The 27,787-nt window shown below is 44.9% G+C and overlaps 4 protein-coding genes across 8 annotated transcripts; 1 reads left to right on the plus strand and 3 right to left on the minus strand.

Moving 5' to 3' along the window:
* Positions 1–6,493: 6,493 nt before the first annotated feature.
* Positions 6,494–11,770, minus strand: UNG (uracil dna glycosylase). Of its 2 annotated transcripts, none has more exons than XM_087545373.1 (7): positions 11,384–11,770; positions 11,081–11,301; positions 9,937–10,095; positions 9,296–9,326; positions 8,600–8,735; positions 8,291–8,374; positions 6,494–7,073 (listed from the first exon to the last, which is right to left on the minus strand). In XM_087545373.1, exons 1-7 carry the CDS (start codon positions 11,622–11,624, stop codon positions 7,007–7,009), a joined length of 939 nt encoding a protein of 312 aa, XP_087401499.1. In that variant the 5' UTR covers positions 11,625–11,770; the 3' UTR covers positions 6,494–7,006. The 2 variants fall into 2 exon arrangements, with proteins under 2 accessions (XP_087401499.1, XP_087401500.1); XM_087545374.1 differs by having other exon boundaries at positions 11,081–11,298; positions 11,384–11,769.
* A 3,868-nt stretch (positions 11,771–15,638) lies between these two features.
* LOC147987557 (early nodulin-like protein 6) lies at positions 15,639–16,654 on the minus strand. The gene is made up of 2 exons (XM_087545375.1): positions 16,136–16,654; positions 15,639–16,042 (listed from the first exon to the last, which is right to left on the minus strand). The coding sequence occupies exons 1-2, from the start codon at positions 16,308–16,310 to the stop codon at positions 15,729–15,731; spliced, it is 489 nt and encodes a 162-aa protein (XP_087401501.1). The 5' UTR covers positions 16,311–16,654; the 3' UTR covers positions 15,639–15,728.
* A 1,664-nt stretch (positions 16,655–18,318) lies between these two features.
* LOC147987558 (pentatricopeptide repeat-containing protein At1g18485-like) lies at positions 18,319–22,825 on the plus strand. Of its 4 annotated transcripts, none has more exons than XM_087545376.1 (2): positions 18,319–21,003; positions 22,083–22,825. In XM_087545376.1, the coding sequence occupies exon 1, from the start codon at positions 18,353–18,355 to the stop codon at positions 20,687–20,689; it is 2,337 nt and encodes a 778-aa protein (XP_087401502.1). In that variant the 5' UTR covers positions 18,319–18,352; the 3' UTR covers positions 20,690–21,003; positions 22,083–22,825. The 4 variants fall into 4 exon arrangements, with proteins under 4 accessions (XP_087401502.1, XP_087401504.1, XP_087401505.1 ...); XM_087545378.1 differs by having other exon boundaries at positions 22,087–22,825; XM_087545379.1 differs by having other exon boundaries at positions 22,107–22,825.
* Positions 22,826–23,250: 425 nt separating this feature from the next.
* Positions 23,251–23,747, minus strand: LOC147987559 (uncharacterized). Its single transcript, XM_087540373.1, has one exon. The coding sequence runs from the start codon at positions 23,659–23,661 to the stop codon at positions 23,302–23,304; it is 360 nt and encodes a 119-aa protein (XP_087396499.1). The 5' UTR covers positions 23,662–23,747; the 3' UTR covers positions 23,251–23,301.
* Between the last annotated feature and the right edge of the window lie 4,040 nt (positions 23,748–27,787).

The raw sequence follows: 27,787 nt of genomic DNA on the forward strand, positions 1-27,787 counted from the left end.
CGCTCTTCTGGTGGTCTTCTGGCGTTTCACACCGGCAACCTTCCCTTTCTTCGCCGGCGCGGGATGGACCGGATTCACAGCGGTTGTGGCAGTGGGGGCGGCTGGCGCGCGTGCCTTCCCAACGGGGCCTGCGGGAGCGCCACCCTTGAACGTCGACGGGTGCGACATGGCTGGCGGCGAGATTTGCCGAAGGGAATGGCTCGTGGATGGCATCCACGATGACGGTCGACGACTGGGAGGCTTCCATGACGGCGGAGGGAAGTCGAGGAAGGTCGGAGCGGGCGGAGGGAGGTGGTTGGCAGCGGAGGGGAGGGGAGGCGGGAACTGCCGCGCGGAAATGTTCCTTCCGCGAAATCTCGCAGCCGATAGGGGTCACGCTCGGGTCGACCTCCCACCCCGTGAATCTAATGGTTGAGAACGAAATTTTTCCGCACCCTGCAAATCTTTTTACAGGCCGTGAGCCGATACAGTGTCTGATCGGATCATTTTTTTTTTGCCCGAAACCATAAATAGACGGTTATTTTGCGGGTCGGCAAGTTTTAAGGGGTCTGCTAGAGATGCTCTAAGCCGCGATTAAGGCAGAAGACACGACTACTGCTACTAACTGTTACCGTGTCATTCATAAACAAAATTGTGCCCTGCCACGTACACGGACGAGTGTGTGTGCCTGGCTGTACATGTTAGAAACCGTACGTTTGGCAGCACACACACGTACGTATCCAACGGTGAACGGTGGTCCGTGCACTGCACTGCTAGCGCGCGGGTGATGGACCAAATCGTTAATGGCGGCCGGCCGTAGCCCACAGCCTTCGTCATGGTTTATTGATCCCTTTTCTATTTTGTGTTAAATTTTGATTCGTCTGCGAAAAGTGCCTGCTCAAGATATATAGACACAAACAGGAGAGGTCATAATGTGGATAAATTTTAGCAAGTACGTAGTGATCAAAGATAAGAAAGGGAAAAGTAGTAGTAGGATTTGATTTGCTTGGATCGGCTGGCCCCATGAGATGCCGCGATCCAAGCGGTGTTCACTATTACAACAGCAGTGAGTTTAAAGGCGAAAGTAAACTCGAGTTTTGAAAGTTTAAGACGGGGCATTGACAAGCGAAAGGTGTTCATCGGCGTGAACGGACAGTGGCATTAGATAATGGCGCAGGTAGAGTTAAAGGTTTGTTTGCTCACAGGATGAAATCATTATAACCCACCACTAGAGAACATGTGCGGTGACAAAGATACGGGCCAGTGGTGGGGTTCCGTAATGTACTCCCTCCGTCCCATAATATAAAAACGTTTTTGACACATTATGAGAAGGAGGGAGTAATGCCTAGCCTCAAACAAGTGGTGATGAATATTGCAATTCAATATTGGCAATGGTATTCTTGTGCCCACCCAAATCCAATCCCCCCGAGTGACATATTTTCCCCATACTGACATGCAACTGGGAAATCATTATCATTTCTCCCGTATCTTTCCATCCTTTTTCAGTTTTTAGGTTTGACGGATGGGGTTGAGATTTTATATATAGTTATATACCCAGGAAGAAGACATTCAACAAGATTCACTAAAACTGAAAAGAAAACAAACCTGCATCCAAAGAATCCTCTGTTTGCAGACAGGCCTGACGGATGGGAGGATTTCAGAATGTGATGTTTTGTTTCATCAATAAAATCTGCAAAAAAGACCGAGCATACATGTACTCTGAATTTCTCTGCGTTTCTATAGACCAAGTATAATAAGAATGTACTCTGAATTGTCTATTTTTTTGTTTCGGCATGACTGTTTTACAGTCTGGGGAGTTCCAGATGGAAGTAAGCACACCTTATCTTCGCTTGGGCCGAGTTTCCACCGAGAATACACACCAATCCTGATTTCTTTTGTGATATTGTCTTAATGACAGCATCAGTGAACTGCTCCCGTCCTTTCTTCGCATGTGAGTTGGCTTGGTGTTCCCTCACTGCTCAGAAAAATATTAAAAAAAACTATTTAGCAAGATATAACTCCCATACATTTCAGAGATTTCTGACCTGATTGTTTTCTTTTTGCAGCTTTGGGTTAGTCCTGGAAGTCAGACTGCCTGTGAAAAGCAATATTTTGACAGTCATCTTGCGCCATTTTATAGGATTGAGCAGGTCTTTTCAACTCTCATGGCTTTGTTTTTGTTCAACTAGATGAACATTTGTTATGGATTGTATACCAACTTAGTTCCTGCATATCAACCAACATGTTCGCTGTATTGATCTTAACCTCTTGTCTATCTTTCTTTGTTGTGTTTTACGTTTGAAGGTGACTATTGCAATGAGTACATTTTTTGTTAATTACTGTTTTAACTGCAGCTTTTATTAGCCACTTCCGCATCTGACCAGCCTGAAGCTCCTACAATAGTAGTAAACGATAACAATTTCAAATTGCTATTTCAGATTCAGAAAAAGGTATGGAATCCAGTCATGTAAATTTTGCACTGCAACTGCTTAGTGGTTCTAATGTCGCCTTTTAATTGCAAAGATTGATGATATTTTGCACTGCAACTGCTTAGTGGATATTTAGTCCTCCGTCCCACAATGTAAGAACATTTTTGCAAGCTGATAGAGAACCCTTGAAAGATAACCACTACAGGGGGGAAACAGGAATTTGACTTGCTTGGATAGGCCCCATAAACAAGCAGAGCACGAGATTCCGCGATCTATATTTTTACTTCTGGTGTTCATTGTACTACCTTAACAGTTGATGAATATATCGGAAATTATTCTCGCAAAAAATAATAACCGATCTTCCATATTATGCAGAGCCATTAACAGCAGTGAGTGGAAAGGCGAAGGTGATATCGAGCTGGGAGGCTTTAAGACAGGACACTGGCAGGCGAAAGCGACGGGTGTTCATTGGCATGGACGGACAGTAGCATTAGATAATGGTGCAGGTAGAGTTAAAGGTTTGTTCACAGGATAAAATCATTATAACCCACTAGCCACTACTAAGAACACGTAGGGTGACACAGATGCGAGCCATTAGTGGGGTTTTGTACTGCGTAGCCTCACTCGAACAAGTGGTGATAAATATCATACATCAATTCAATATTATCGGAGGTAAGTCCTTTTTTTTGCGAGAATCGTCCTTTGCATTCTTGTGGCCACCCAAATTGGTATACTGGCATGCAACAGGGAAATCTTTAGCGTTCCAGTCATATCTTACCGTCCTTTTCAATTTTTAGTTTCGAGGGTTGAGTTGAGATTCCATCCATGTATCCAGGAAAAAGACACAAAGGTTGAAAAGAAAACAAACCTGCATTCAAAGAATCCTCTGTTTGTTCCCTAAAAAAAAGAATCCTCTGTTTGCAGACAGGCCTGATGGATGGGCGGATTTCAGAATGTGATGTTTTGTTTCATCGATCAATCTGCAAAAGAGAACAAGCATGACTATGAATGTCTATATTTCTAAAGACCATAGATAACAAACATGTACTCTGAATATTCTATTTTTTTTGTTTCGGCATGACTGTTTTACAGTCTGCGGAGTTCCAGATGGAAGTAAGCACACCTTATCTTCGCTTGGGCCGAGTTTCCACCGAGAATAAATACCAATCCTGATTTCTTTTGTGATATTGTCTTAATGACAGCATCAGTGAGCTGCTTCCCTTCTTTCTTCGGATGTGAGTTGGCTTGGTGTTCCCTCACTGCTCAGAAAAAAAAACTATTTAGCAAGATATAACTCCCATACATTTCAGAGATTTCTGACTTGATTGTTTTCTTTTTGCAGCTTTGGGTTAGTCCTGGAAGTCGGACTGCCTATGAAAAGCAACATTGACAGTCATCTTGCACCATTTTATAGGATTGAGCAGGTCTTTTCAACTCTCATGGATTTGTTTTTGCTCAACTAGATGAACATTTGTTACAGATTGTATACCAACTTAGAGCAACTCCAACCAGGCGACCCAAACGGACGCGCAGTTTGTCCGCTTTTTGTCTGTTTGGGTCGGCCAGGCGGACAGGCGCGTCCGCTTTTTCATATGGGTCGGCTGGTGCGCCCAACGGGAGGCTGACCTAAATTTGCCCGTGTCCAAAAAAACAGAAATGATAAACACATGGCACAGATAAACATAATAGAAACTTAATTAAACATAAATGGCCAGTCAACCGCCGGCCAAAGTCCACTTAAAACATAGTTGCCAATCGATGGTGGATAGCCCGAGCCTCTCCAGGATCTCATTCGTCTGTGAAAAGTGCCTGTTCAAGATATACACACAAACAGGACAAATCATAATGTGGATATTTAGCGTCGTTCAGAGGATCCTTGAAACATAACCACCACAGGGGGGGGGGGGGGGGGGACAGGATTTGACTTGCTTGGATCGGCAGGCCCCATGAACAAACAGGGCATGAGATTCCGCCATCTAATCGATCTTCCGTATTATGCAGCGCCATTAACAGCAGTGAGTGAAAAGGCCAAAGTAACATCGAGTTGGGAAAGTTTAAGGCCCCATGAACAAACATGGCATGAGATGCTGCGATCTAATTGATGTTCGATATTATGAAGAGCCATTAACAGCAGTGAGTGAAAAGGAGAAACTAACATTGAGTTGGGAAAGTTTAAGGCCAAAGCGACCGGAGTTCATGGGCGTGGATGGAAGTAGCATTAGATAATGGTGCAGGTAGAGTTAAAGGTTTGTTCACAGTATAAAATCATTATAACCCACTACTAAAGAACACGTACGGTGACACAGAAGCGAGCCATTAGTGGGGTTTCGTACTGCCTAGCCTCACTCAAACAAGTGGTGGTAAATATCATATAGCAATTCAATATTGTCAGTGGTAATCGTCCTTTGCATTCTTGTGGCCACCCAATTCTCCCCTAGTGCCATACTTTCATGCAACTGGGAAATCTTTATCGTTTCTCTCTTATCTTCCCATCCTTTTCAACTTTTAGTTTCGAGGATGGAGTTGAGATTTCATTCATGTACCCAGGAAAAAGACACAAAGGCTGAAAAGAAAACAAACCTGCATCCAAAGAATCCTCTGTTTGCAGACAGGCCTGACGGATGGGCGGATTTTAGAACGTGATGTTTTGTTTCATCAATCAATCTGCAAAAGAGAACAAGTATAAACTATGAATGTCTATATCTCTAAAGACCATAGATAAAAAGCATGCACTCTGAATATTCTTTTTTTTTGTTTCGGCATGACTGTTTTACAGTCTGTGGAGTTCCAGCTGGAAGTAAGCACACCTTATCTTCGCTTGGGCCGAGTTTCCCCACAGAATAAAGACTAATCCTGATTTCTTTTGTGATATTGTCTTAATGACAGCATCAGTGAACTGCTACCATCCTTTCTTCGCATGTGAGTTGGCTTGGTGTTCCCTCACTGCTCAGAAAAATAAAAAATACTATTGTTTAGCAACATATACTAACTCCCATACATTTCAGAGGTTTCTGACTTGATTGTTTTCTTTTTGCAGCTTTGGGTTAGTACTTGAAGTCAGACTGCCTATGAAAAGCAATATTTTGACAGTCATCTTGCACCATTTTATACTCCCTCCGTTCCTAAATATTTGTCTTTCTAGAGATTTCAGCAAGTGACTACATACGGAGCAAAATGAGTGAATCTACACTCTAAAATATGTCTATATATATCCGTATGTTATAGTCCATTTGAAATCTCTAAAAAGACAAATATTTAGGAATGGAGGGAGTAGGATTGAGCAGGTCTTTTCAACACTCATGGCTTTGTTGTTGTTCAACTAGATGGAAATTTGTTATGGATTGTATACCAACTTAGTTACTGCATATTGACCAACATGTTCGCTGTGTTGATCTTAACCTCTTGTCTATCTTTCTTTGTCGTGTTTTACGTTTGAAGGCGACTATTGCAGTGAGTTTTTTTGTTAATTACTGTTTAAACTACAACTTGTATTAGCCACTTCCGCATCTGCCCAGCCTGAAGCTCCCACTGGTTAGTGATTCTAATGATAACAATTTCAAATTGCTATTTCAGATTCGGGAAAAGGTATGGAATTCAGTCATGTAAATTTTGCACTGCAACTGCTTAGTGATTCTAATGTCTCTTTTTAATTGCAGAGACTGATGATCTACGTGCCAATTGTTCTGGACCGACAGCATCCCTGGCTGATATCTGCCTAAAGCCACTCAGTACAGATTGTGCTACCCAAAGTGTTTTGCAGGTGATGATTTTGATTGTCTATTCTGTACTCTGTATTTGAAACTAACTTGTTCTCTCAAGAATCTAATCCTTTTCTACAGTTATATTCTTTTCCCTATGCGTAGTGCTGAGCAATTATATTAAAATGGTGGTATTTGCTGCAGTATTTCCAGCTGGATCCTGAGAAGCATGATGATTTAGGTATAGATCATGCTAAATTTTGCTTTGAGGTAAATATCTACAGTTGAAATCCCTTTTCCTATGGACATTTTCCTTTTTTGTTGCAACACAAACCTTTGTAAACTATTGATGAATTCGCACTGAATAATATTGTGATACTGGATAGGTTTGTCAGCTAGTTGTATCTAAACACTAAACAATGTCTGTTGTATTGCAGCATTACAGTTCTGAAGAGACATGTTTGAGCACTTTTAGATCACCTATTGACCCTAGTACAATATTAGGCAAACAGGTCAATTTAACCGCAACGTACAAGTGCATCACTACAATATTAGGCTGATTGTTATACAATGATAGTACGTCAGAGGCGACCTAGAGCAGTTGCACATACACGGCATCTGGAAGGGGCCAAACCATTTTCAGGAGCCAGCATTTGGCACGATAAGTACAGTACATAACATAACTAGTAGATCCTCATAGGGTATGACCGGAGGGCTAGCAAAACTAGACGTGCAACAGCAAGCAGAGCGGCACTTCCAGCAGCAGCACCGAGTTCAAGTTGCCTCCAAAACGATGGCAGAAGACAATGGACCGAAGACGACAGGCACCTTCCACTAAATCATAAGGGTGGTTATCAGCCCGTCGGGCAGACATGTCACATGGTGTCTTCCGATGATTCCTCAGAGCTGCCAATCGATGGTGGATAGCCCAAGCCTCTCCAGGATCTGATTCGTCTGCGAAAAGTGCCTGTTCAAGATACAAACAGGAGAGGTCATAACATGGATATTTACAAGTGTTCAGACAATCCTTCAAAGGTAACCACAGGGGAAAAGTAGTGTTTGATTTGCTTGATCGGCCGGCCCCATGAACAGGGCACGAGATGGCGCGATCTAATCGATGTACGATATTATGCAGAGCCATTAACAGCAGTGAGTGAAAAGGCGAAAGTGAAAGTGATATTGAGTCAGGAGAGTTTAAGACAGGACACTGACAGGCGAAAGTGACAGGTATTCATCGGCGTGGACGGCCAGTGGCATTTGATGATGGTGCAGGTAGAGTTAAAGTTGTGTTCATAGGAATCAGGATAAATCATTATAACCCGCTACTGGAGCATGTGCAATGACCAAGATACGGAGCCAGTAAAGAAGTGGTGACGAATATAGCAGTTCAATATTGTCAATGGTATCATCCAAATCCCCCTAGTGACATACTGACATGCAACTGGAAAATCTTCATCGTTTGTCACGTATTATGCAGAGCCACTGACAGCAGTGAGTGAAAAGGTGAAAGCAATATCGAGTTGGGAAAGTTTAAGACAGGACACAAACAGGACAAGTCATAATGCGGATAATAGCAGCCGAGAGGAGCCTTCAAGGAAAACCACAGTGGGAAAAGTAGCGTTTGATTTGCTTGGATCAGCCGCCCCATCACCAGGGCATGAGAAGCCACGATATAATGGATGTTCCGTATTATGCAGAGCCATTAACGGCAGTGAGTTTAAAGGTGAAAGTAATATCGGGTTGGGTAATTAAAGACAGGACACTGACATGTGAAAGCGACGAGTGTTCATCGGCATGCATGGACAGTGGCATTAGATAATGGTGCAGGTAGAGTTAAAGGTTTGTTCATACCACTACTAGAGAACATGTACGGTGACAGAGATAGAGATACAGGCCATTAGTGAAGTGGGTTTTCGTACTGCTTAGCCTCAAACAAGTGCAAGTGGTGATAAATATAACAATTCAATATTTCTTGTCAATGGTAATCGCCCTCTTATTCTTGTGCCCACCCGAATCACCCAAGTGACATACTGACATGCAACTGAGAAATCTTTTATCATTTCTCTCCATCTTTCCATCCTTTTCAACTTTTAGTTTTGATGGAAGGATTTGATGTGTCTTTTATTTATATACCCAGGAAAAAGACATTGAACAAGATTTACTAAAACCAAAAGGAAAACAAACCTGCATCCAAAGAAACCTCTGTTTGCAGACAGGCCTGACGGATGAGCAGATTTTAGAATGTGATGTTTTGTTTCATCAATCAATCTGCAAAAACGAACAAGTATGTACTCTGAATGTCTCTGCTTTCCTAAAGACCAAAGATAACAAATACTCCCTCTGTACCGAAATACATGTCGCTGGAGTAGCTGACTTACTGCTACTCCAGCGACGTGTATTTCGGTACAGAGGGAGTAGTATGTACTCTGAATGTCTGTGCCTTGTTTCAGCATGACTGTTACAGTCTGTAGAGTTCCAGATGAAAATGCTTACCTTATCTTCGCTTGAGCTGAGTTTCCCCAGAGAATAAAGACTAATCCTGATTTCTTTTGTGATACTGTCTTAATGACAGCATCAGTGAACTGCTCCCATCCTTTCTTGGCATGTGAGTTGGCTTGGTGTTCCCTCACTGCTCAGTAAAAAATTGAAGACTAGGTATAACTCCCGAACAGGTCAATTTTACCACAACATACAAGTGTGTCACTAAAAGAGATAAATTCAAATGCTAAAATTAAAGGTTGAAAAGAACAATGACTAGAGCATACAACAATATCAAGGTCATACTTCAACACTAGCAGCAGTGAATGAGGCACTGGATAACAAGTCCTACAATCCTAGTTAGCATTAAGGCCATGGGAAGCTTTAATAATAAATAAATAAATAATTTTTACCGTACATACCCATAATACAAACAGCTGTCTCAGATAACCAACTCCAGGTCTACAATGCCAAATAGAAAACGATCCACAAATTCCCACCAAGCTAGAGGAAGCTAATAACATCAAATACAGCAAAAAAGAAAAATACAGTTGCAACCACAAGAATACAGCGAAGCAAAGCTAAATAGAACAAAAAAAAAGCATAGTTTCTGTATCAAGATTCAAGTGCATAAAGTAATTTAAATTGGTGTGCACGAATATGAGCTAAGGAACAACAGATGTTCAATCCTGATGAGAAAAACAGGCTTACCTGTTAGCACGGTATTCAGCATAAGAATACCCTGCAAGATACATGTTTTTTCTCGAGTTAGTAAGCACTATTCCGAAAGAAAGTTAAAAGAGAACTTATGGGGTGCTGCTGGGAAATGAGGAAACGGCACTAATCTGAGCAAATTTGGCCATAGGCTGTAGCAGGCATTGTTTTCTACTCCCTCTGTAAACTAATATAAGAGTGTTTAGATTACTAAAATAGTGATCTAAACGCTCTTATATTAGTTTACGGAGGGAGTATATTTCTTAATTCTCATGAAGCTACCTAGTTTCAGAATCATCCTCGCCTTCTTGCCCATTAAGAGATTTTAATTGTTAGAGCTAAATATAGTGAAGCAACCAATTGCTTCTGCAGCATCCTATATGGGATAAATGGTAGGAAAATGTTAAATTACTTAGTTCATTTGATAACTGTAATGACATGTTGAGATGGATTTGGCCAAAACTAGAATAAAAGAAGAGGGAGACAATTAACCATATTTACACAAAAACTGTATTTGTGGACTTCTAGAGTGGAGGCACATGATTTTAATGGGAATTAATATTAAGGTAAGCTAAGAACGTAAACCAGTTGTTGGTGTGCATCTATCATTTACTATAGCGTTTTATCAAAGATTTTACCTGCACAGCCCATCTTTCCAAATTCCCATGGGATGGTATAGTACACCCTAGATCCTTATGCAGCTCTTTAAATATGTTTTGTAAGCTGGAAGGGATTTTGATCCCCTCTGGTACTGAAAATGACAATCCCATGGCCTGGCCAGGACCATGGTATGGATCCTGAAAAGTAGACAATCTTCAACATGAGATACCGAAAACAATTGCTACGAATGAATCTAAACTTTTGCAAGAAAAAAAAAACTTGTGGTATCTTGCGCACTATAATCATTAGGCAGCCACCATTAGCTATTACGGGATGCTAAAGCAAAAGTAGATAAGTACACTTAAAACGCTAAAATAAGAAACTTAGTGCACGATACAGATGTAGAGTAGACTCAAAGACAAATGAAGACCATATGGTAAGTTCAGCAAGCAAAGATAGGATCACCAACTAACAGCTGAATGAAAAGGTGACATGATATATATATATACGACAGGCATATTTTCTGGTGACAAACCGATGTGGCAAATGTACCAGGCACAACAATGTGATCACAAAATCAAAATGGCATCGAAACAGTTATTCTAATCTAGCATAATATGAATATGCAGAACAGAGCAACAATTTCCAATCCTGCATACGGCATTGCCAAATTAATCCATCCATGTTTCGATTTACTGGGATTACACCACACAGCAGGCAGCACTGTAACAACAAGAAACTCTAGGCCAAAGTCAGACCAAATGCCTAAATTTTTATGTGAACTATATGATCCTCACAATGAAGTTATATTAGTGGAACTGTCGCATATTTCTTGACAGTGAAGCAGCAGGTGAACAAGTACAGGATTCGTAGACTTCAATCAGCATAATATGAATATGCAGAACAGAAGCAACAATTTCCATTTCTGCATACGGCATTGCCAATTTTTTCTATCCATTTTTCAATTTGATGGCATCACTCGATACACCAAGCAGCATTGTAACAAAAAGAAATTCTAGGCCAAAGTCAGACCCAATGGCAAAATCTTTATGTGAATAAGCGCTACATGATCCTCAGAATGAAGTTAAATTAGTGAAACTGTCCCACAGTTCTTCAGAATGAAGCAGCAGGTGAACAACAAGTGCAGGATTCGTGGACTTGAGTGACTTGGTATTTGGGTACCTGGCCGATGATGACGGCTTTGACGTTGTGGAAGGGGGTGGTGTGGAGCGCGTGGAAGACAAGGTGGGGCGGCGGGTAGACGGGCACCTTGCCGTTCAGGCGCTCGTGGGCGACGAAGCGGCAGAGGTCGAGCGCGTAGGGCTTGCGCAGCTCACCGGACAGCGCCTCCAGCCACGTCTCCTCCACCAGCAGCTCCTCCAGCTTCGCGCCGCCGCCGGCTGCTAGATGCGAAACCCCGACAGTTCAGTTAGAATCCTGGCTAGCTAGGGTCCGGAGAGCGGGGGGCGTGGAGAAAGGGGGTACCTTTGGACTCGGCGAGGCGGAGGTTGCGGCGCGCGCGGGCGAGCGCGAGGTTGGTGTCGGCCCTGCGGCGCTGCTCCGGCGAGAGCGCGGTGGGGTCGGAGGGGGAGGAAGGGGAGGATGGGGAGAGGGAGGCGGCGGGGGCGACGACGGAGGGTTTGGCTGCGCTGGAACGGAGGCGCTTAGCGGGGCGGACGAAGAAGTCGGCGATGGTCTTGGGGGCGGTGGGCGGCGACGGCGCCATGGGGTGGGGATTCCGAGGGACGAGCTCCGATTGGGGTTTCTGCAGGCCGTGGTCGGTAGGAGGGGAGGAAATGGGCGCGCGTGGCGAGGCGGGAATGGGGAGGAAATGGGCGCGTGACGGCGGGATTTTTTGGGTGCCGCGGTGCGGTGCTCGCCGCCGTCGTGGGCAGGGCACCGGGGTTATTGGTGGGCTCGGTTGGGCCTGGAAATAACGCCGGATGGTTTCGACAAGAATGGATGCCCAAGAGGCTTTTGCCGGGAGCTCCTATACAGCGCTGCAGGCGCCCGTTAACGATCCGGCGCCTGCAGCGCTGCTAGCATGGGCCGGCCCACTAGCGTGCTGCCCTAAGTTTTTTTTAAGTTTTTTTACAAAACTAAAAATATGAAATTAAGAAAGGTTTACAGATTTAAAGAAAAAAAGTACATCCATTTGAAAAAATATGTTCATATCTTTAAGAAAGGTTCATAAATTTTGAAAAAGTTCATCAATTTGGAAAAAGTCCATTAAAATTGAAAAAAAATCATCCAATTTAGCAAAAGTTCATAGAAATTGAAAAAAGTTCATGTATTTTTAGAAAAAGTTCAGGGAACTGAAAAAAAGTTCATAAATCAAAAAAAAATTCGTCCATTTTCAAGAAAAATGTTCATTAAATTTCGAAAGAGTTCATCAATATTAAAAAAAGTTCATCTGTCTCAAAAAGGTTCACAGAATTTTCAAAAAAAAATCATCAACCGGTGCCTAGATGGGCCGGCCCATTTACGGACGCCACAGGCGCCAGTTAGCAAAATGCACGTTAACTGGCGCCTGTGGTGCCAAATAGGAAATGCCGCTTTTGCCACTGTCTTTGTCAAATACTCCCTCCGTTCCTAAATATTTGTCTTTCTAGGCATTTCAAATTGACTACACATACGGATGTATGTAGACATATTTTAGAGTGTAGATTCACTCATTTTGCTCCGTATGTGGTCACTTGTTGAAATATCCATAAAGACAAATATTTAGGAACGGAGGGAGTAGAAACGATGGACTCCGCTTCGAGCAACCACATTTTCGTGGAGCTCTTGCCCAGCCCACAGAGCTCCGGTCCGCTCCCTCAAAAAGAAGAAAAACAAAATGGCGGGTCATGCGTTGAGAGCTTTATCCAACAAAAGCATTTCTAGGGCAGTCCGTGATGAGACTGGCGATCAGGAATGAAGGTTCTCGTTCTAGCTGGCTTTCGATGTGCAAGCACGCTTGACACAAAAATGGGCTGGTACGGCGTCACTGATCTAGATAAATACTGAACTACAAAAGAGTTAAAAGATGAAGCTACCTCTTCAATTTCGACTAAGATCGGTGCTACAATTGAGCGATAGTTGCAGCGATTGTTTCCCACGTAGTTACACAAAAATCCCGGTGACATAAATATGAGAACAAACTTATCAAAACTTTTTCTCAAATATGCACGAATGTGCATATCATATACTAAAGAAGAAAAACGTGAAGAGACCCTCCAGGTCTCCACCATAGTTACAACCTTAGGGTTGCAATTGTTGTTAAATCAGAGCCCCATCATCCACCTGTTAAAGGCACTAAAGAAAGAATCGAGCCCTCCTTGAAGTAGACCAGCCGCCCTCCAACAGCGGCAAATCCAGGAATTCAACATTGGGTGTTAAAAAAATCGCACCTTAATAGAGAAGCCAATTTGTTCACGGGAATGCAAATACAAAATACAAAATTCACAGCAGCAACTATATCTCAGAAGATTACGAAAATTGCAAAATAGAGAAAAAAAAACTACAACATGACCATGCGCTCTGTCATCTTGAGAGCGAGATATGACACACTATCATCATTCACCTGCTACTAGTAGGACTAGAACCATTTTCATAAGCTTATAAACAAGGCTATAAGTACTATTGTTTATCTTAACAACCATAGCATAGTAATAAAAAGGTGGTATATGTTCTTGACCTTTCTAAACCTCTCATCTCTAACCACATCAGTAACGAAGTGTGTAATTTGATAAGAGATATATATATCAAATCTTCCCTTGTGAGATCCATAGGATAAAGATGTGCAAGCTTAACCAAGTGTCATATATAGCTTAAAATTCAAAGATAATTCATCGACTGCTCTACTGCCTACAATTCAAAGACAATTCATTTGTTTTTTTTCTGCTAATGAAATCAAGCAAATCCTCACACCTTAATGTCGTCTACAACTATACCCCTCTAAAACCAGAATAGCTGCTACACATTGAGTTGAGGAATGTGTCGAATAAACGAATCAATGCTTGCAGTTTCAGAATTGGATGGAGATTCACCTTAGGCTTAGAGATTAAGGTTATTGGAGCCAATTCCTGCACTGGTACGCTCCCCTCCCCGTCGTCGACGACCACGGTGGCCGTCGTCGCGATGCTTGTTCCCACCCTTTGTGCCGCAGCATCCCATTCATGTCTCCTCCCCACTGGCGGTGGCGGACACAACACTATGGGGCTTCCATGTATCCTCCGCGGAAACCATGGGGGAATCCAGCGGCCCGTGGCTCCCTCGCCTGGGCATTGCTCGCCATCGGCAGAGGGTCACGCCGCCGCCTCATCCATGGGAAGAAGAAAGAGGCTGGCGGTTGCGTGAGCCTCTGTCTCCTCTTGTGCGTGCGTGCATGTGGACCGTGGACAAAAGTGGTTGCTGGTTGCTAGCTTGCTGTCGGGCTAGTGGGTTGCTCATGAACTGAGCCTATTGGGCCTTTAGGATGGTATTTACTCCCTCCGTTCCTACATAGTGGAATCTCTACAGAGACTTATATTTAGGAACGGAGGGAGTACATATATACTCTTTTTTTTGCAAAAATAATTGAGTGTACATCTGTACACCCATGCCTCATGGTGGATTCGGCCTTGCCCTGCAAGTGTTTCCTTCCTGCATGATGCACCTTAGGACGGATTACAACGAAGGGGTAGCCTCACTGAAGACAACCGCATTACGGTGTTTCCACATCTCCCGTAAACCAAGCACGATCGCCTTATGGATTCGGCCCTGCCCTCCAAGTGTTTTCTTCCTGCATGATGCACCTTAGGACGGATTACAGTGAAGGGGTAGCCCCATTGAAGACAGCCGCATTACGGTGTTTCCACATCTCCCATAAACCAAGGGCAACGATCACCTTGATGTTTCTCTACAAGTATGTAGCCAAACTTCAAGGTGTTTCCCATAAACCAATTTTGTTAGAGGTCCACAACAATGATTCCTCATCACTAACCAAGAGAAGAAGTGGCACTGAAGTGGTGCCGTGTGCTTCCAGACAAAATCAGCACAGGGAGCAGTTTGCAGACAACAAACTTAGATAAGTAGGCAGATCGATTCGAAATCAGCAAAGTGATTTCTTACGTCAAGTTTTAGCACCAGTGGTATATATTATATATAATTGACTCTTTTCTTTTCATATAAGCGTGGAGATGTTTGATCTAAAACAGCGAGCACATGCTACGGCAAGGGGTCTATCCCAGACAAAGGTTGAGGCCCTACTAATGATCAATCACACATGATCTGGTCGCGTGCTAGATTGGCGAGCATTGAATGTACATCGATCTGCTTGTTTTGCTTAATGACTTGAAGCAGAAAAGCACTAGCAATCAACCCATACAGCAGAAAGTAGTGCACACATCGTTCCACCCCAGTACACTACACTCAATCTGCAAGCAGAGTTTCACGTGGTGAGTCTTCTGAATTTAATTCGTTCCCATGTTAGGATAAAGAATGTATAGTACTCCCTCTGTTCGCTTTTATAAGACCTTAAAGACATTTCAGATAATGTATAAAACAGTCTACTTTGAGTTGTCTGAAATGACTTACAAAAGTGAACGGAGGGAGTATTATAGAAGTTAGAGCAAAGTTTGCCTCCCCTCGAGAAAGAGCAGATATATATACGGCTGCATTATGGAAGGAGAACGTTTAGGGGAACATGGAATGGTGGAAAGCCGATCAACAAGTTAATTATAACATCTTAAATACCACAACGAAAAAGAATGGGCTACATAAGCACGCTCAGATTATCTTTTTTCTCTTTGAGGGGTGCTCAGATTATCTAATGAAGGTGCAAAAAACATTGTATAGATGTCCGGGATCAGACACCGAGCACAATGAGAGCAGGCAAAAGGGCCGCCACGGCACCGGCGGATCCGATGCCGGCTGGCGCGGCGCCGCTTGGGGGCGCGGGCGGCGCCGGCGGGGGCTCGTTCTGGCCGATGACCTTGACGACCATCTTCTGGCCGCGCTCGCAGTGGCCCGTGACGCCGCTGATGAAGTAGAAGGGGCCCGGGCGGTCCAGGCGCACCTCGGTGTCGCCGTTGTTGGAGAAGAAGATGGGGTGCGTCGACCCGCACTTGTCGTACTCCTCCTGCGTCACCTCCATCACCGAGTCCGCCTTGTACTTGAAATCTACCATCAATCCATCACACGCATCACATATTATTCACATATCAAGTGTCAACAAAGGCGTACGATCGGGCGGATCAAACGAGCGGGCCTTACGGACGCTGTCGCCGACGAGGAAGCGGTTCTTGGACGCCCAGTCGTTGTACGCGCCGGAGTCGCCGGCCGCCGGCACGACCCACCCGGCGTCCCCGCCGACCTCGAAGTCGGCGGCGCGCGACGCGCCGAAGAGCAGCGCGAGGAGCGCCACGACGGGGAGGAGGCTGTTCGCCATGGCCCGGCTAGCCGGACGACAACAACGCGGTGGCGGTGCGCGTCTTGGTTTCCTCCGGCCTGATCGATCCGAGGGCGAAACTTGGGGGTTAGTGACTGACCGCGTCCGATCGATCGGCGATGGTGTGGGAGCGAATTAATAGGGAGGGAGTGGAGTGGCGAGCCGAGCAGGAGGCGGTTGTGAGCGCCGAGGGAGGTCGAGAATGGCGGAGGCGTCGGCTACGTGGCGCATGCGCGCGGGGACGGAGTTGCGTCGCCGCGGGAGAGCTGTGGAGTGACTCGATCCACCCGTCGCTGGTTTGACCGCGCGCGCGCCTTCATTTGCGTGGCTCGTGGACCAAATGGGCCGGCCCACTGTAGCAAGCTCACTTGTGCAGCATTCCTATTTTTTTTCTCTCGCTTTGTTTGATTTTTAATTCAGCTGGCATGCTCACTTGAGCAGTTTTTTTATTTTATTTTTAATTTGTTTGTTTCGAAAAACCGGCTGTTGGATACTTTTTTACGGAGCTGGAGTAATATATACTACCTCCGTCTTAAATATAAGACGTTTTTGTAGTCCAGTATTAAATGCTTTTAGTTTTTTTTAATGTTTTAGAAATGTTCAACACGTAGTAAGAAAAGTTCACCGATCATTAGAAAAGTTCATTGTATATTTAAAAATTTCATCATCATTAAAACAATGTTCAGTGTATATATTAAATAAATGTTCATTGTATATCAAGAAAGTTAATCTTATAGTAAAAAAAAGCTCACCATGTATTAGAAAACGTTTAAGATATATTAAAAATAGTTCAGTGCATATTAAATAAATTCATCGTGTATTACAAAAAATTTCACGATGCATGTATAAAACAAAATAGAAAACAGAAAAGGAAATAAACAAAATAAAAAAACCAAAAAGTCGTACAAGCAATGAAAACAATCACAAAATAAAATCAGTAAATCCGATGGGACGCTAACAAATGCCAAATTGGTCCACGACCCAAGAGCGAACGCTTGCATGCATTTGCGCAAACTAGTTGACGCCTGCAAGCGTCAACTGGGAATCGCCAAGAAAATTGGCCTTCCCATAAAAGATAAATAAGAATATGGGTCATCGTGTATTTAAATTTCCTCGCAGTTTATTAGTTTCATTTGTTTGGTACGAGTTCAAGAAAAAGGTCATTGTGTTTTTTAGGGAAGGTAATCATGTTTTAGAAAGCAATATATTTGTATTTTTTAGGGTAGTGTACTCAATATAGTATAACTTGTCCTTCTTCCAGTCACCCAAGCAATGCATCTGAGAAATAAAGAGGTTCTCGCCACTCGTATGTAGCTAGTTCAGACTCCAATGGAGATGCACATTGTCTCAGTTCGCGGCGGGACGAGTAGATGATCACTCCCCTATACGTAGGACCATGCCAGCCCCTGATGTATCATCTTTCTCTGAGAATGAGCCATCAATACTCTTTACCTTTTCAGCCCCAAGCACCATATGGGCAAGCTCGTCGTATTTTTCGAGAAGATCCCCATGAGAATCGACCGACTTCATACCAATACCAAGGCCGGGAAGACATGCCCGTCCCCCCCCCTCCCCCCTTGTTTAACATAAGAGCGGGAATGGAGAGACGGTAGAGATTGCCGGTAGAAACTCCTGTCGGTGAGTGAGTCATTGTCGGAGTACAATAAACCCTAACGAGAGGGTACGTGTTGCTGCCATTTTATTCTACAAATCTGTACTATATCTACGGCACCAATATTCCCTCCATTCACTTAATCAAAAAAAAATCCCTCCATTCACAAATATTAGATGCTCTATTTTTTTTCTTCTGAATTGGATGTATATATACACCTTTTAATGTGTTTGTTCACTTATTTCAGTTCGTATGTACTAAGTAGTCTATATTGAAATATTTAAAACATCTTGTACTCCCTCCGATCAATAAATCATCAAAGTGGTCCATATGGAGGGAGTACTTTGGTAGGCTTGGATAAATCACAAAAATGGTCCATTTCTTATTTGAATCCCCGGAACAGGGGAGCGAATCCCCACTCCCGTATGCTATGCAGCAGCGCGCTCCCGCCGAGCGCTCCACAGCGGCGTCCCTGCACGCGCACGTCCTCCACCTCCACCAATGCGGCGGCGCCGGCAACCTCCTCCGCCGCGCCCACGCCGCCGCCCTGACATCCGGCGCGCTCGCCGCGTCCCTGCCCCTCGCGGGCGCGCTCATCCTCTCCTACGCCGCGGTCGCCGACCTGCCCTCCTCCGGCCGCCTCCTCCTCCACCACCCGCTCCGCCTCCGCTCGGCCTTCCTCTGGAACTCGCTCTCCCGCGCGCTCTCCTCGGCCTCCCTCCCCGCCGACGCCCTGCGCGTCTACAACCTCATGCTCCGCTCCGCCGTCAGCCCGGACGACCGCACCTTCCCCTTCGCCCTCCACGCCGCCGCGGCCGCCGCCGGCGCGCACGCGGCCAAGGGCCTAGAGCTCCACGCCGCCGCGCTCCGGAGCGGCCACCTCGCCGATGTCTTCGCGGGCAACACGCTCGTCTCTTTCTACGCCGCCTGTGGCTCCGCCCGTGATGCGCGCAGGGCGTTCGATGAAATGCCCGCCCGGGACGTCGTCTCCTGGAACTCCCTCGTCTCGGCGTTCTTGGCCAACAGGATGTTCGATGATGCGAGGCGGGCGTTGGTCAGTATGATGGGGAGCGGGGTCCCTGTGAGTGTGGCGAGCTTGGTCTCGGTCGTGCCTGCTTGTGGCGTGGAGCAGGAGCAGGGCTTTGGGTTGGCTCTACATGGACTCGCGCTGAAAGCCGGGCTGGACTCCGTGGTCAATCTTGGAAATGCACTGGTTGATATGTACGGGAAGTTTTGTCAAGTGGAGGCATCGATGCAGGTGTTTGAAGTAATGCCAGAGAGAAATGAGGTTTCTTGGAATTCTGCCATAGGTTGTTTTCTTAATTCAGGGCTTTATGGAGATGTGCTGGCCATGTTTAGGGAAATGTCAGAGCGCGGAGTCATGCCAGGGTCTATCACGTTATCAAGTTTGCTACCTGCTTTGGTTGAGCTTGGTTATTTTGATCTGGGCAGGGAGGTACATGGGTATAGTATAAAGAGAGCAATGGACTCAGATATTTTCGTTGCCAATTCACTTGTGGATATGTATGCCAAACTCGGTTCTCTGGAGAAAGCCTGCACTGTCTTTGAAAAGATTGAGGTACCCAATGTGGTGTCATGGAATGCAATGATCGCTAATCTTGTGCAAAATGGAGCTGAGACTGAGGCATTCCGTCTTGTTATCAAGATGCAAAAGGATGGGGAACGGCCAAATTCAATAACCCTGGTGAATGTACTTCCAGCTTGTTCAAGGATGTCCTCTCTAAAGATAGGGAAACAGATCCATGCATGGTCGATCCGTACAGGATTAGTATTTGACTTATTCATATCGAATGCTTTGATTGATATGTACGCGAAGTGCGGGCAGCTGAGTTTGGCGCAAAATATTTTTGACTTGTCAGAGAAGGATGATGTGTCATACAACGCTTTGCTTCTGGGTTATTCTCAGAGTCCATGGAGTTTTGAATCTCTTAATCTATTTAAGGAGATAAGGTCTGCGGGAATTGAGTATGATGCTATTTCTTTCATGGGTGCCTTGACTGCATGTACCAATTTATGTGCATTTAAACAAGGGAAAGAAATTCATGGTGTTTTAGTAAGGAGATTACAAAGTAATCATCCCTTTCTGGCTAATTCACTGCTAGGTTTGTATACTAAAGGTGGAATGCTTGACACTGCAACAAAGATCTTCAATAGGATTACAGAGAAGGATGTTGCTTCATGGAATACCATGATCATGGGATACGGAATGCACGGCCAAATTGATGTTGCTTTCCATTTGTTTGATCTGATGAAGGATGATGGTGTTGACTATGATCATGTGTCTTACATCGCAGTGCTGTCGGCATGCAGCCACGGTGGGCTTGTTGAGAAAGGAAAAGAGTACTTCAGTCAAATGCGTGCCCAAAATTTAGAGCCACAACAAATGCATTATGCTTGCATGGTTGATCTTCTTGGGCGTACTGGACAACTGACTGAATCTGTTGAACTAATCCAAGACATGCCTTTTCATGCCAATTCCGATGTGTGGGGAGCACTGCTTGGGGCTTGCCGAATACATGGAAACATTGAAGTAGCGCAATATGCAGCGGAACATTTGTTTGAGTTGAAGCCAGAGCATTCGGGTTACTATACACTGCTGATAAACATGTACGCTGAGGCTGGTAGGTGGAATGAAGCAAACAAGATCAGGAAATTAATGAAATCCAGGAAGGTACAGAAAAATCCAGCCTATAGCTGGGTACAGAGTGGCAACAAGCTACAAGCTTTTCTTGTGGGGAATGGTTAGCTCTGCTGCGATAAGTTTAAATTGACCGGCAATGTAACAGATGGTGCACTTATATGGTGGTACGAAGTCTTCCACTAGGAATGAATTGTATATATAGCACTATAATATTGCATGTTCACCAAATCTGATAAGTATTGTCACTGTAATAGTGAAGGAATGCGATGAGGAGTGCAATGACTTTTAGAAGACCGTAGTTGTCGATGGCTGCACTGTATGACCTGACAAGAATCACATAAAGATGAGCAATATTAATTGGCACTACCACAGTCTACATATATTTGCTAATGGAATTTAGCCTAGTGATGGGACAGAAGGTAATCATTCTTAGACTACTTGTCTCTCTACATAAATAACTTTGAGCATTTCTGAAGTTCTGTCCAGCTGTTTGTGTCCATACAGTCATTGGCATACCAATGTATTCTCTGCATAGTGACGTACCTTTTGCCAGTTTCCCAACTTTGAATACTAAATGCGATGGGGATAAGCAAGAAGATAATCCTGATGTGCTAATAGAACAGATGAGGTAGAGGCTGAGATAATCCTGATAAGCAAGAAGATAATAATGATGTGCTAATCCTCAACTCTGGTTATTGTAAATGCTTCATTGAAAGTAGATTTGGGGAACTTACTATACTAAATAAGTAATTTTAACTACCGATCATATTTACTGAACTATTGAAATGCTGCACTAAAGTTGCTGAAATTTCATATTGGGTTATTCGATCTTGAGCTAAATGATTTCGAGTCTCAGTTAAGATTGCTTCAAATATTGAGATTTTTAATATTTTAGAGATATATAATATTTTTTTAATATCTCAATTGCTCATTAGATTGTTTCTTGTGTGTGTGACTGAAGCATCAAATGGAAAAAGCTTTTCAAAACTGATATTATTGTTAAAATATTTGAGATCTGTCTCACAAGAAATGATGAATGGTCATGTTACTATATGCATTGAATAGGAAATGTTGGGACTTATTCGTCTGCAGATGATAAGCATGATTCTGCCTTTGTTGTCTTGGGAGTCAAGCATGTGTTTTTCACTAAATGTTTGTCATATGTTATTGTCAGCAGCTAGTAGTTTTTCATTATATTTCTAAAAATCTGGACGCCACCTATTTGAGTGACCGTTGAATGATTCCTTTGCGATTGAAATAAAGATATTAAGTGCTTATATACTTGTGTGAGAAGCCTTTCTTTATTAAACTTTGCATGAGTTTGAGATATGCCAGGATCAGCCATGCGTCTCTTTCACTGCCGTCTAATATGATGCATAAAATGAGTTGTAGTACATTACTTGGTGCACAAAAATGAGCTGTACTAAGCGTCCAATTATTGTATGAATGTGCTAGAAACCTTCTAAAGTTGTGCTGATAACTTTATTCTATGTGGTAGATAGAACTGACTATTTCTCTTCAGAGGAAATGGCACTCAAACTCCCGGCATACATGGTCATCAGGTTTATAAAGACATGGGTTTAACCAACACTCACTCACATGTATTTTTAGTTTACTCCGGTTGTAGCTTTGGTCCGAACGTGTTGAAGATGTTGCCGATCACACAGCTTCCACCCACTGATAGCCACGAGGAAGGCAAGAAATTATCATGGAACAAAGCAAAGAGTGACAGCCTGACAGATTCTGCAAACTCACTAGTCCGCCTCTAGCCAGACAGACCAGAGAGTCATCTTTGTCTTGTTTCTGTTAATTTCCAGATATTGCCAAGGAGATGGTATATCCATGTGAATTCCTTTTGTAAAGTGGGAATGGAAGAGTGGAGTTCCATTCGATAGGGATCTATACAGGATAAATACTCCAGAGTCCACACTCGAGCAATTCTTCTCATTGCAAGGAGGCCGTTGCTATGATCAAAAGTAGAGAGGAGAACAAGTCAAAGTATGCTTTTATTATCAGAGAGATCAATATCAGTTTGGGGATGCGATTCTTGCATTACTCGTATTCGGAGCAGAAATAGGGCTAGTCATTCCATTGCAATTTTGGTAGGTTGCATGGCCGAACAGCTGTCTGGCTATGCTCTGGCCCAGATGATGTCCTGGAAATTGTTGGATGGGATTGTAACACTTAATTTTCATCTAGATACCACGTGTACCGTACAAACCATTTTTAAGCTGTGAAATGTGACAAATTAATTATATTATTATTTCCTATTCTATCTCAAAACTGATAATGTATAGTTGTGACGCAGCATATAGCTCTTCATATCCCACCGTGGTAGTCCCGAATTTGTCGTCATACAAAGAAGCAATCCTGAATAGTTTTTCTTTTTCTTTTTGAGGGAAGCCAAGTCTTTATTGCTCAAAGATCACAGTTTGAAATACAAAAAGAATCGTAGGGTTGTCCGAGCCAAACATGGCAGCCCCGATCTAAAGATTGAGAGTACTTGGCTAACGAATGAGCTTTGAAATTAGATCTAAAGATTGAGAGTACTTGGCTAACGAATGAGCTTTAAAATTAGAAGCTCGACCTTCAAAAATAGAGTAGAGATTTAGTTCGCTTATAATCTGACCATAGCTTCCATTGCAACTCTTTCGTCATACAAAGAAGCAACCCCGAATAGGCTAGCATATATCTTGATCAGAACCAGGCCGTCCCTGTTAATCTTCCACCGAGGTGGCCGCCGCCGTCGTGCGCGCCATGACCGCCGGGAGGCTCGTGATGTGCCGCAGCAGAAACGCCATCTCCTCGTCGTCGTCCTCCTCCTCCATGAAGTCGCCGCCGTTGCTTCCGCTGCTGCTGTTGCTGCTACCGTAGTGCACGACCGGCTCGTCCTCTCCGAGAAACTCGAGAAAGTTGGCCAGGACGTCCCCCTCCAGCCACTTGACGCCGGGAAGGGGCGCGGCCTCCTCCGCCTCCTCGAGGAACTGCAGGTACTCGGCCAGGACGCCCCCCTCCAGCCAGGCCACCGGGAGCGGCGACGGCACGCCGACGATCTGGACGTACTCCAGGGTCGCCATGTCGCCGGCCGGCTGGCTCTCCTCGCTGGCTGCTCCTCGTCTCCCGTATGCAGGCGGAGGAGAAGCTAGGTGTTTGAGCGTGCGTAGAGAATACAGAATTAAGGAGAGGAATCGAGTCCCGTTGAGATTATATAGAGCGGCCGAAACGCGACTTCCTCCGAGTCCGACACCAGCTCGGCACCAAAATGCAGTCTGGGTTTCTATTCCTAGTCGGACTCGAATTGAAATCGAATGATCAAGATTTTCCTAGTCATTAACAAGCTAGGTCGGTCGCCCTGCCGTGTCGTCCAAGCCGCGCATCTCCGCGTACGTGCCTATATATACAAATTGTTTGTGTCGTGCTCGATTTCGTTCGTCGGCTTCATCGGAGCAACCGATCCACCCATCGATCGATCTTGGTTTCGATGATGATGACGAGGGGACAACCTACTCCGCCGCCGGAATCCGCAGATACGGTCCGAGAGAGATCCTTCTCAAGCTGCCCACCAGGGACGTGTGCCGCTGCAGCTGCATCTCCAGGCTCTGGCGCGATGTGGTCGCCGACCCCACTTTCCGCAGACTCCACGCCGAGGCCGAGGTCGCCGCCCACGTCCCCGTCGCGTCGGAGGCCTTGCTCGTCATGGAGACCCGTGAGGATTGCAAGCCCGACGAGGCCAGTTTCTTCTGCGTCTCCTCGTCGAAGCTCACGCCCATGCCCCGCCGGGTCGTCATCCCCAGCGGCTACAGCATCTCCAGCGTGTATCAACACCTCTTGCAGTGCAGGATTGAACCTGCCATAACATAACATTCCTACTTTCCTAGTTGCACTGCATCAATGTTACTTATCGGTTTCCTCTTTGTAGCAGTAATATTGCTTAGCCGTTCTTTATTGATGGAGCGTATGGGGGAATCATGGCTTCCCCTTTCGACGCGTATAGGTGGTCTCCAGGTTATTACTAGAAGGAAATTTTGTTAAGTAACAAATGATAACTAGTGTTATTTTCATGAAGAATAGCTTAAGAAAAATTTGCAAGTCCATGTGACATATTTATTTTTCTGAATTTCAAACCAACTAAGACATTTAGCATCAGTATATTGAAAGATGTTTTTTATCAAGCCAGCTCAGAGCCCCAAAAGAACAATTGTTCTGCGGCCCAGGGCTTCAAAAAGAAGTGTGGATGGTGCCTACTTATCGACATGGCACACTTAGCAAATTCAGCATGGAAGCATTTTCCAAACAGTGGTCAGCACCAAAGTTTCGCTGGATTCAGGTGACCACAGCCCCAGCATTGTCGTTTCCCCCTTTTTTTGTCGTTCATATTTTATCTCCCAGTGTCAGCCACCAATGAAATTCCATCCATTTGCTCCCCTGTTTTGAGTAAAGTCAGGTCTTCATTTTTCTGTTCAGATTCCATGCACCCACGGTTTTCTTTGTCTGAATCTTGCAATTCTGGTTTTCGGAGCTGACCGGGCCATTCTCCGGGGCCAAGTTGCCACCTTGCTGGCATTCCAAACCAGCTTAGCTAAATAAAAAATGGTATGGTCTTTCGTGACACAACAGATTCCTGTGCCACTTTTTGGTACTTTGGAACATACAGAGAAGATATCTGATTATTTAGAGTAAATAGCATAAAACTATTACTTTACAGGTTAGGGTTTTAAAAAACTATCGATTTTTAATTTTTCGCTGATAACTATCAAGTCGGGGGTTGGCTGTTTCAAAAAACCCTAATAACTCGTTGCTAGCGATTTAAACCGTTTTATGACAGGTCGGACCCACTCCTAAACAATCCGTTTGTTTGACCGTTAACTTACATGTGGGACACACATGTAAGTTCTCTCTTCTTCCTCTTATCTTTTGTTCTCTTCCTTCTCTTCCTTCTCCTCCTGACCAAGGCACAAGCTCCACCACCCGATGCACGCAAACCAGGGCCGACCGCTAGAAGGAGTGCCGCGCGGAGGACCAGCCGCCACCCAGCAGCACGGGCCGCCACCAGCCGCTCGCCATGGCCAGGGGATAGGGACTCAGCCCGCCGCGTCCAGGGGCATGGGCTGCCGCCATCCTTGCGCCATAGCCAGGGCCGCCGCCAGCCGAGCTCCATGGCCACGGGCTCAGGTCGCCGCGCCCAGGAAAGGGAGAGAGAGAGAGGCCGTGCAGCGGAGGAGCTCGCCGGCAGGAGGAGGCCGCGGCCGCCACGCACGCTGGAAGGGAGCTCCGCAGCAGCGCGCATCGGACGGGCGACGGGACGGATCTCCGCAGCGGCGCCATGGCTTCTGGCCGGCGCGCTCTTTACGGCGGCTGCGGGCCGACGGTCACGGCGACGGGCGCACTCCTCTCGATCTTGAGCACGGGAGGGCGCACACCGAGGAGCAAGGGCCTGATTGCTTTTTCCATAAAACAATCAGGGACCCAATTGCTTTTTAAAAAAGTTTTAGGGACCCGATTGCTTTTCTAAAAAACTTACAGAAATACTGACATGTGGGCCCTACATGTAAGGTAACAGTCAAACAAACGGTTCTCTTACGCGTAGGTCCCAACTGTCATAATCACGATCAATTTTAAAGCACCGAGTGATTAGGGGTTTTTTGAAACAGTCAACCCCTAACTTGGTAGTTATCAGCGAAAAATTAAAAACCGATAGTTTTTTGGAACCCTAGCCTGTAAAGTAGCAGTTTTATGCTATTTACTCGATTATTTAGCACTTTAACAAGGAAAAGGAAAAACAGGGAAGGTTGGGCGTGCCGATTGTGATGTGTAACTGAATTTCTTCCCGTGTGCAGTGTATGGATGCAGAACTCTTAGGGCATGTACAATAGTGCTATCGTAGGAGTGTCACGTAGGATAAATGATGAGGTGGAGGAGAGAGAACTCGTAAGAAAAGGCTTGTCTTCTCTTATTTAAGATACGACAAGAGATGATCTCTTAGCACAATTTGTCTCACCATGTTTTAAGGAATTGCTAGTTATTGAAGATAAGGCTAAGATATAACCCATTGTAGACATACTTTTTTACCATCTCTAAATTACATGCAATACTTAAGATAAGACTGTCTTATCAATCACTGTACATGCCCTTATGTTGCGTGAGTTGGTGTTCCCTGTCCACTTCGATCGGCTAAATACAGTTTCCTGCCCCCAGGTGATGGGATTTGGTGGACGCGGAATGACTCCCATCGACGGCAGTCGCCTGCTACAGTTCATTCAGTTAGACCTTGTCAGCCGGCATGTATGTGATCATGGCCTCATCTCGTCAGAGCTTAATTTGGTGCCCGAAACAACTATTGTTCTTGTTACTTTTTCTGAAACGCTGACCCTTTCTGTTCCCTCTTTTCCGAAGCGATGAAATGCTATCCCGAAAAAAAAGCGATGGAATGCTGACCTCAATTTAGAAAAGAAAAAAAATCAGTAACTTGTCAGCAGCCTGGTTCTGATGTTGTTCAACCAAGGCCGCGCACACGCACCTTTCCCTGATCCCTCCTGTAGACATCAAGACCAAATGGCCGGTTTGTCTGCATCAACGAATCCTGGGTTTCAGGCTTATCATATATTTCATGTTGCCCTGGCAATTCTCTTCTTCTTAATTATCCATATGTTGTTTGCAGCTCAAGCTATCCTCCAGCATCCATTCTGGTCAAAGTCGATGGGCTGACGGATAGAGACCCAGGGGCAGTGGGGAAGGCTCCGGCGATGCGTGGCGCCGAAGCGAATTAAGCTCGCTCGGTCGCGTGGTGGGGAGCTGTAGCTAGCCCGCCCGCGCGTCGACTGGGGCTGCAGCTAACCCGGCTGGCTCGCTCGCTCGGTTGGGTGGAAGTGGAAGTGGAATGGCGTTCAAGGTAAACAGCAGCAAAGGGACGTTCGGAGGTGAGAAATGATTAGAGCGTCTCGCAAAATGCATCATGTTTACCACGCCGGTGTCGACACATGATCCATCTACTGCCTAGTAGCTACACGGATATATCTATATGCTACTGCCTTATCGATCGTGTGGGTGCAACGCACTCATCATTTGCCTGGCCATCCATGCACACTCACCCTCCTTACCGCCTCGGCACCACTACTACTTGTTTTTTCTGAGAGAAACTTCCGATCTATTCATAGTCAATCATGGCAATAGAAAGAATACCAGAGATAATAAAAATTACAACCA

This window comes from Triticum urartu, chromosome 2A (genome assembly GCF_056163025.1).
Source record: "Triticum urartu cultivar PI428250 chromosome 2A, HENAU_Tu73, whole genome shotgun sequence".
In the NCBI taxonomy this organism is placed as follows: domain Eukaryota; kingdom Viridiplantae; phylum Streptophyta; class Magnoliopsida; order Poales; family Poaceae; genus Triticum; species Triticum urartu.

Excerpts from the sequence above, each read along its gene's own strand:
- LOC147987557 (XM_087545375.1), bottom strand. The coding sequence starts at position 16,310 with ATGGCGAACAGCCTCCTCCCCGTCGTGGCGCTCCTCGCGCTGCTCTTC. Across the intron at positions 16,043-16,135 it reads CCTCGTCGGCGACAGCGTCC|ATTTCAAGTACAAGGCGGAC; the intron begins GTAAGGCCCGCT and ends GATTGATGGTAG.
- LOC147987558 (XM_087545376.1), top strand. The coding sequence starts at position 18,353 with ATGCAGCAGCGCGCTCCCGCCGAGCGCTCCACAGCGGCGTCCCTGCAC.
- LOC147987559 (XM_087540373.1), bottom strand. The coding sequence starts at position 23,661 with ATGGCGACCCTGGAGTACGTCCAGATCGTCGGCGTGCCGTCGCCGCTC.
- UNG (XM_087545373.1), bottom strand. The coding sequence starts at position 11,624 with ATGGCGCCGTCGCCGCCCACCGCCCCCAAGACCATCGCCGACTTCTTC. Across the intron at positions 9,327-9,936 it reads TGGAAAGATGGGCTGTGCAG|GGTATTCTTATGCTGAATAC; the intron begins GTAAAATCTTTG and ends TGTATCTTGCAG. Across the intron at positions 8,736-9,295 it reads GCTGAATACCGTGCTAACAG|TGAGGGAACACCAAGCCAAC; the intron begins GTAAGCCTGTTT and ends TTTACTGAGCAG.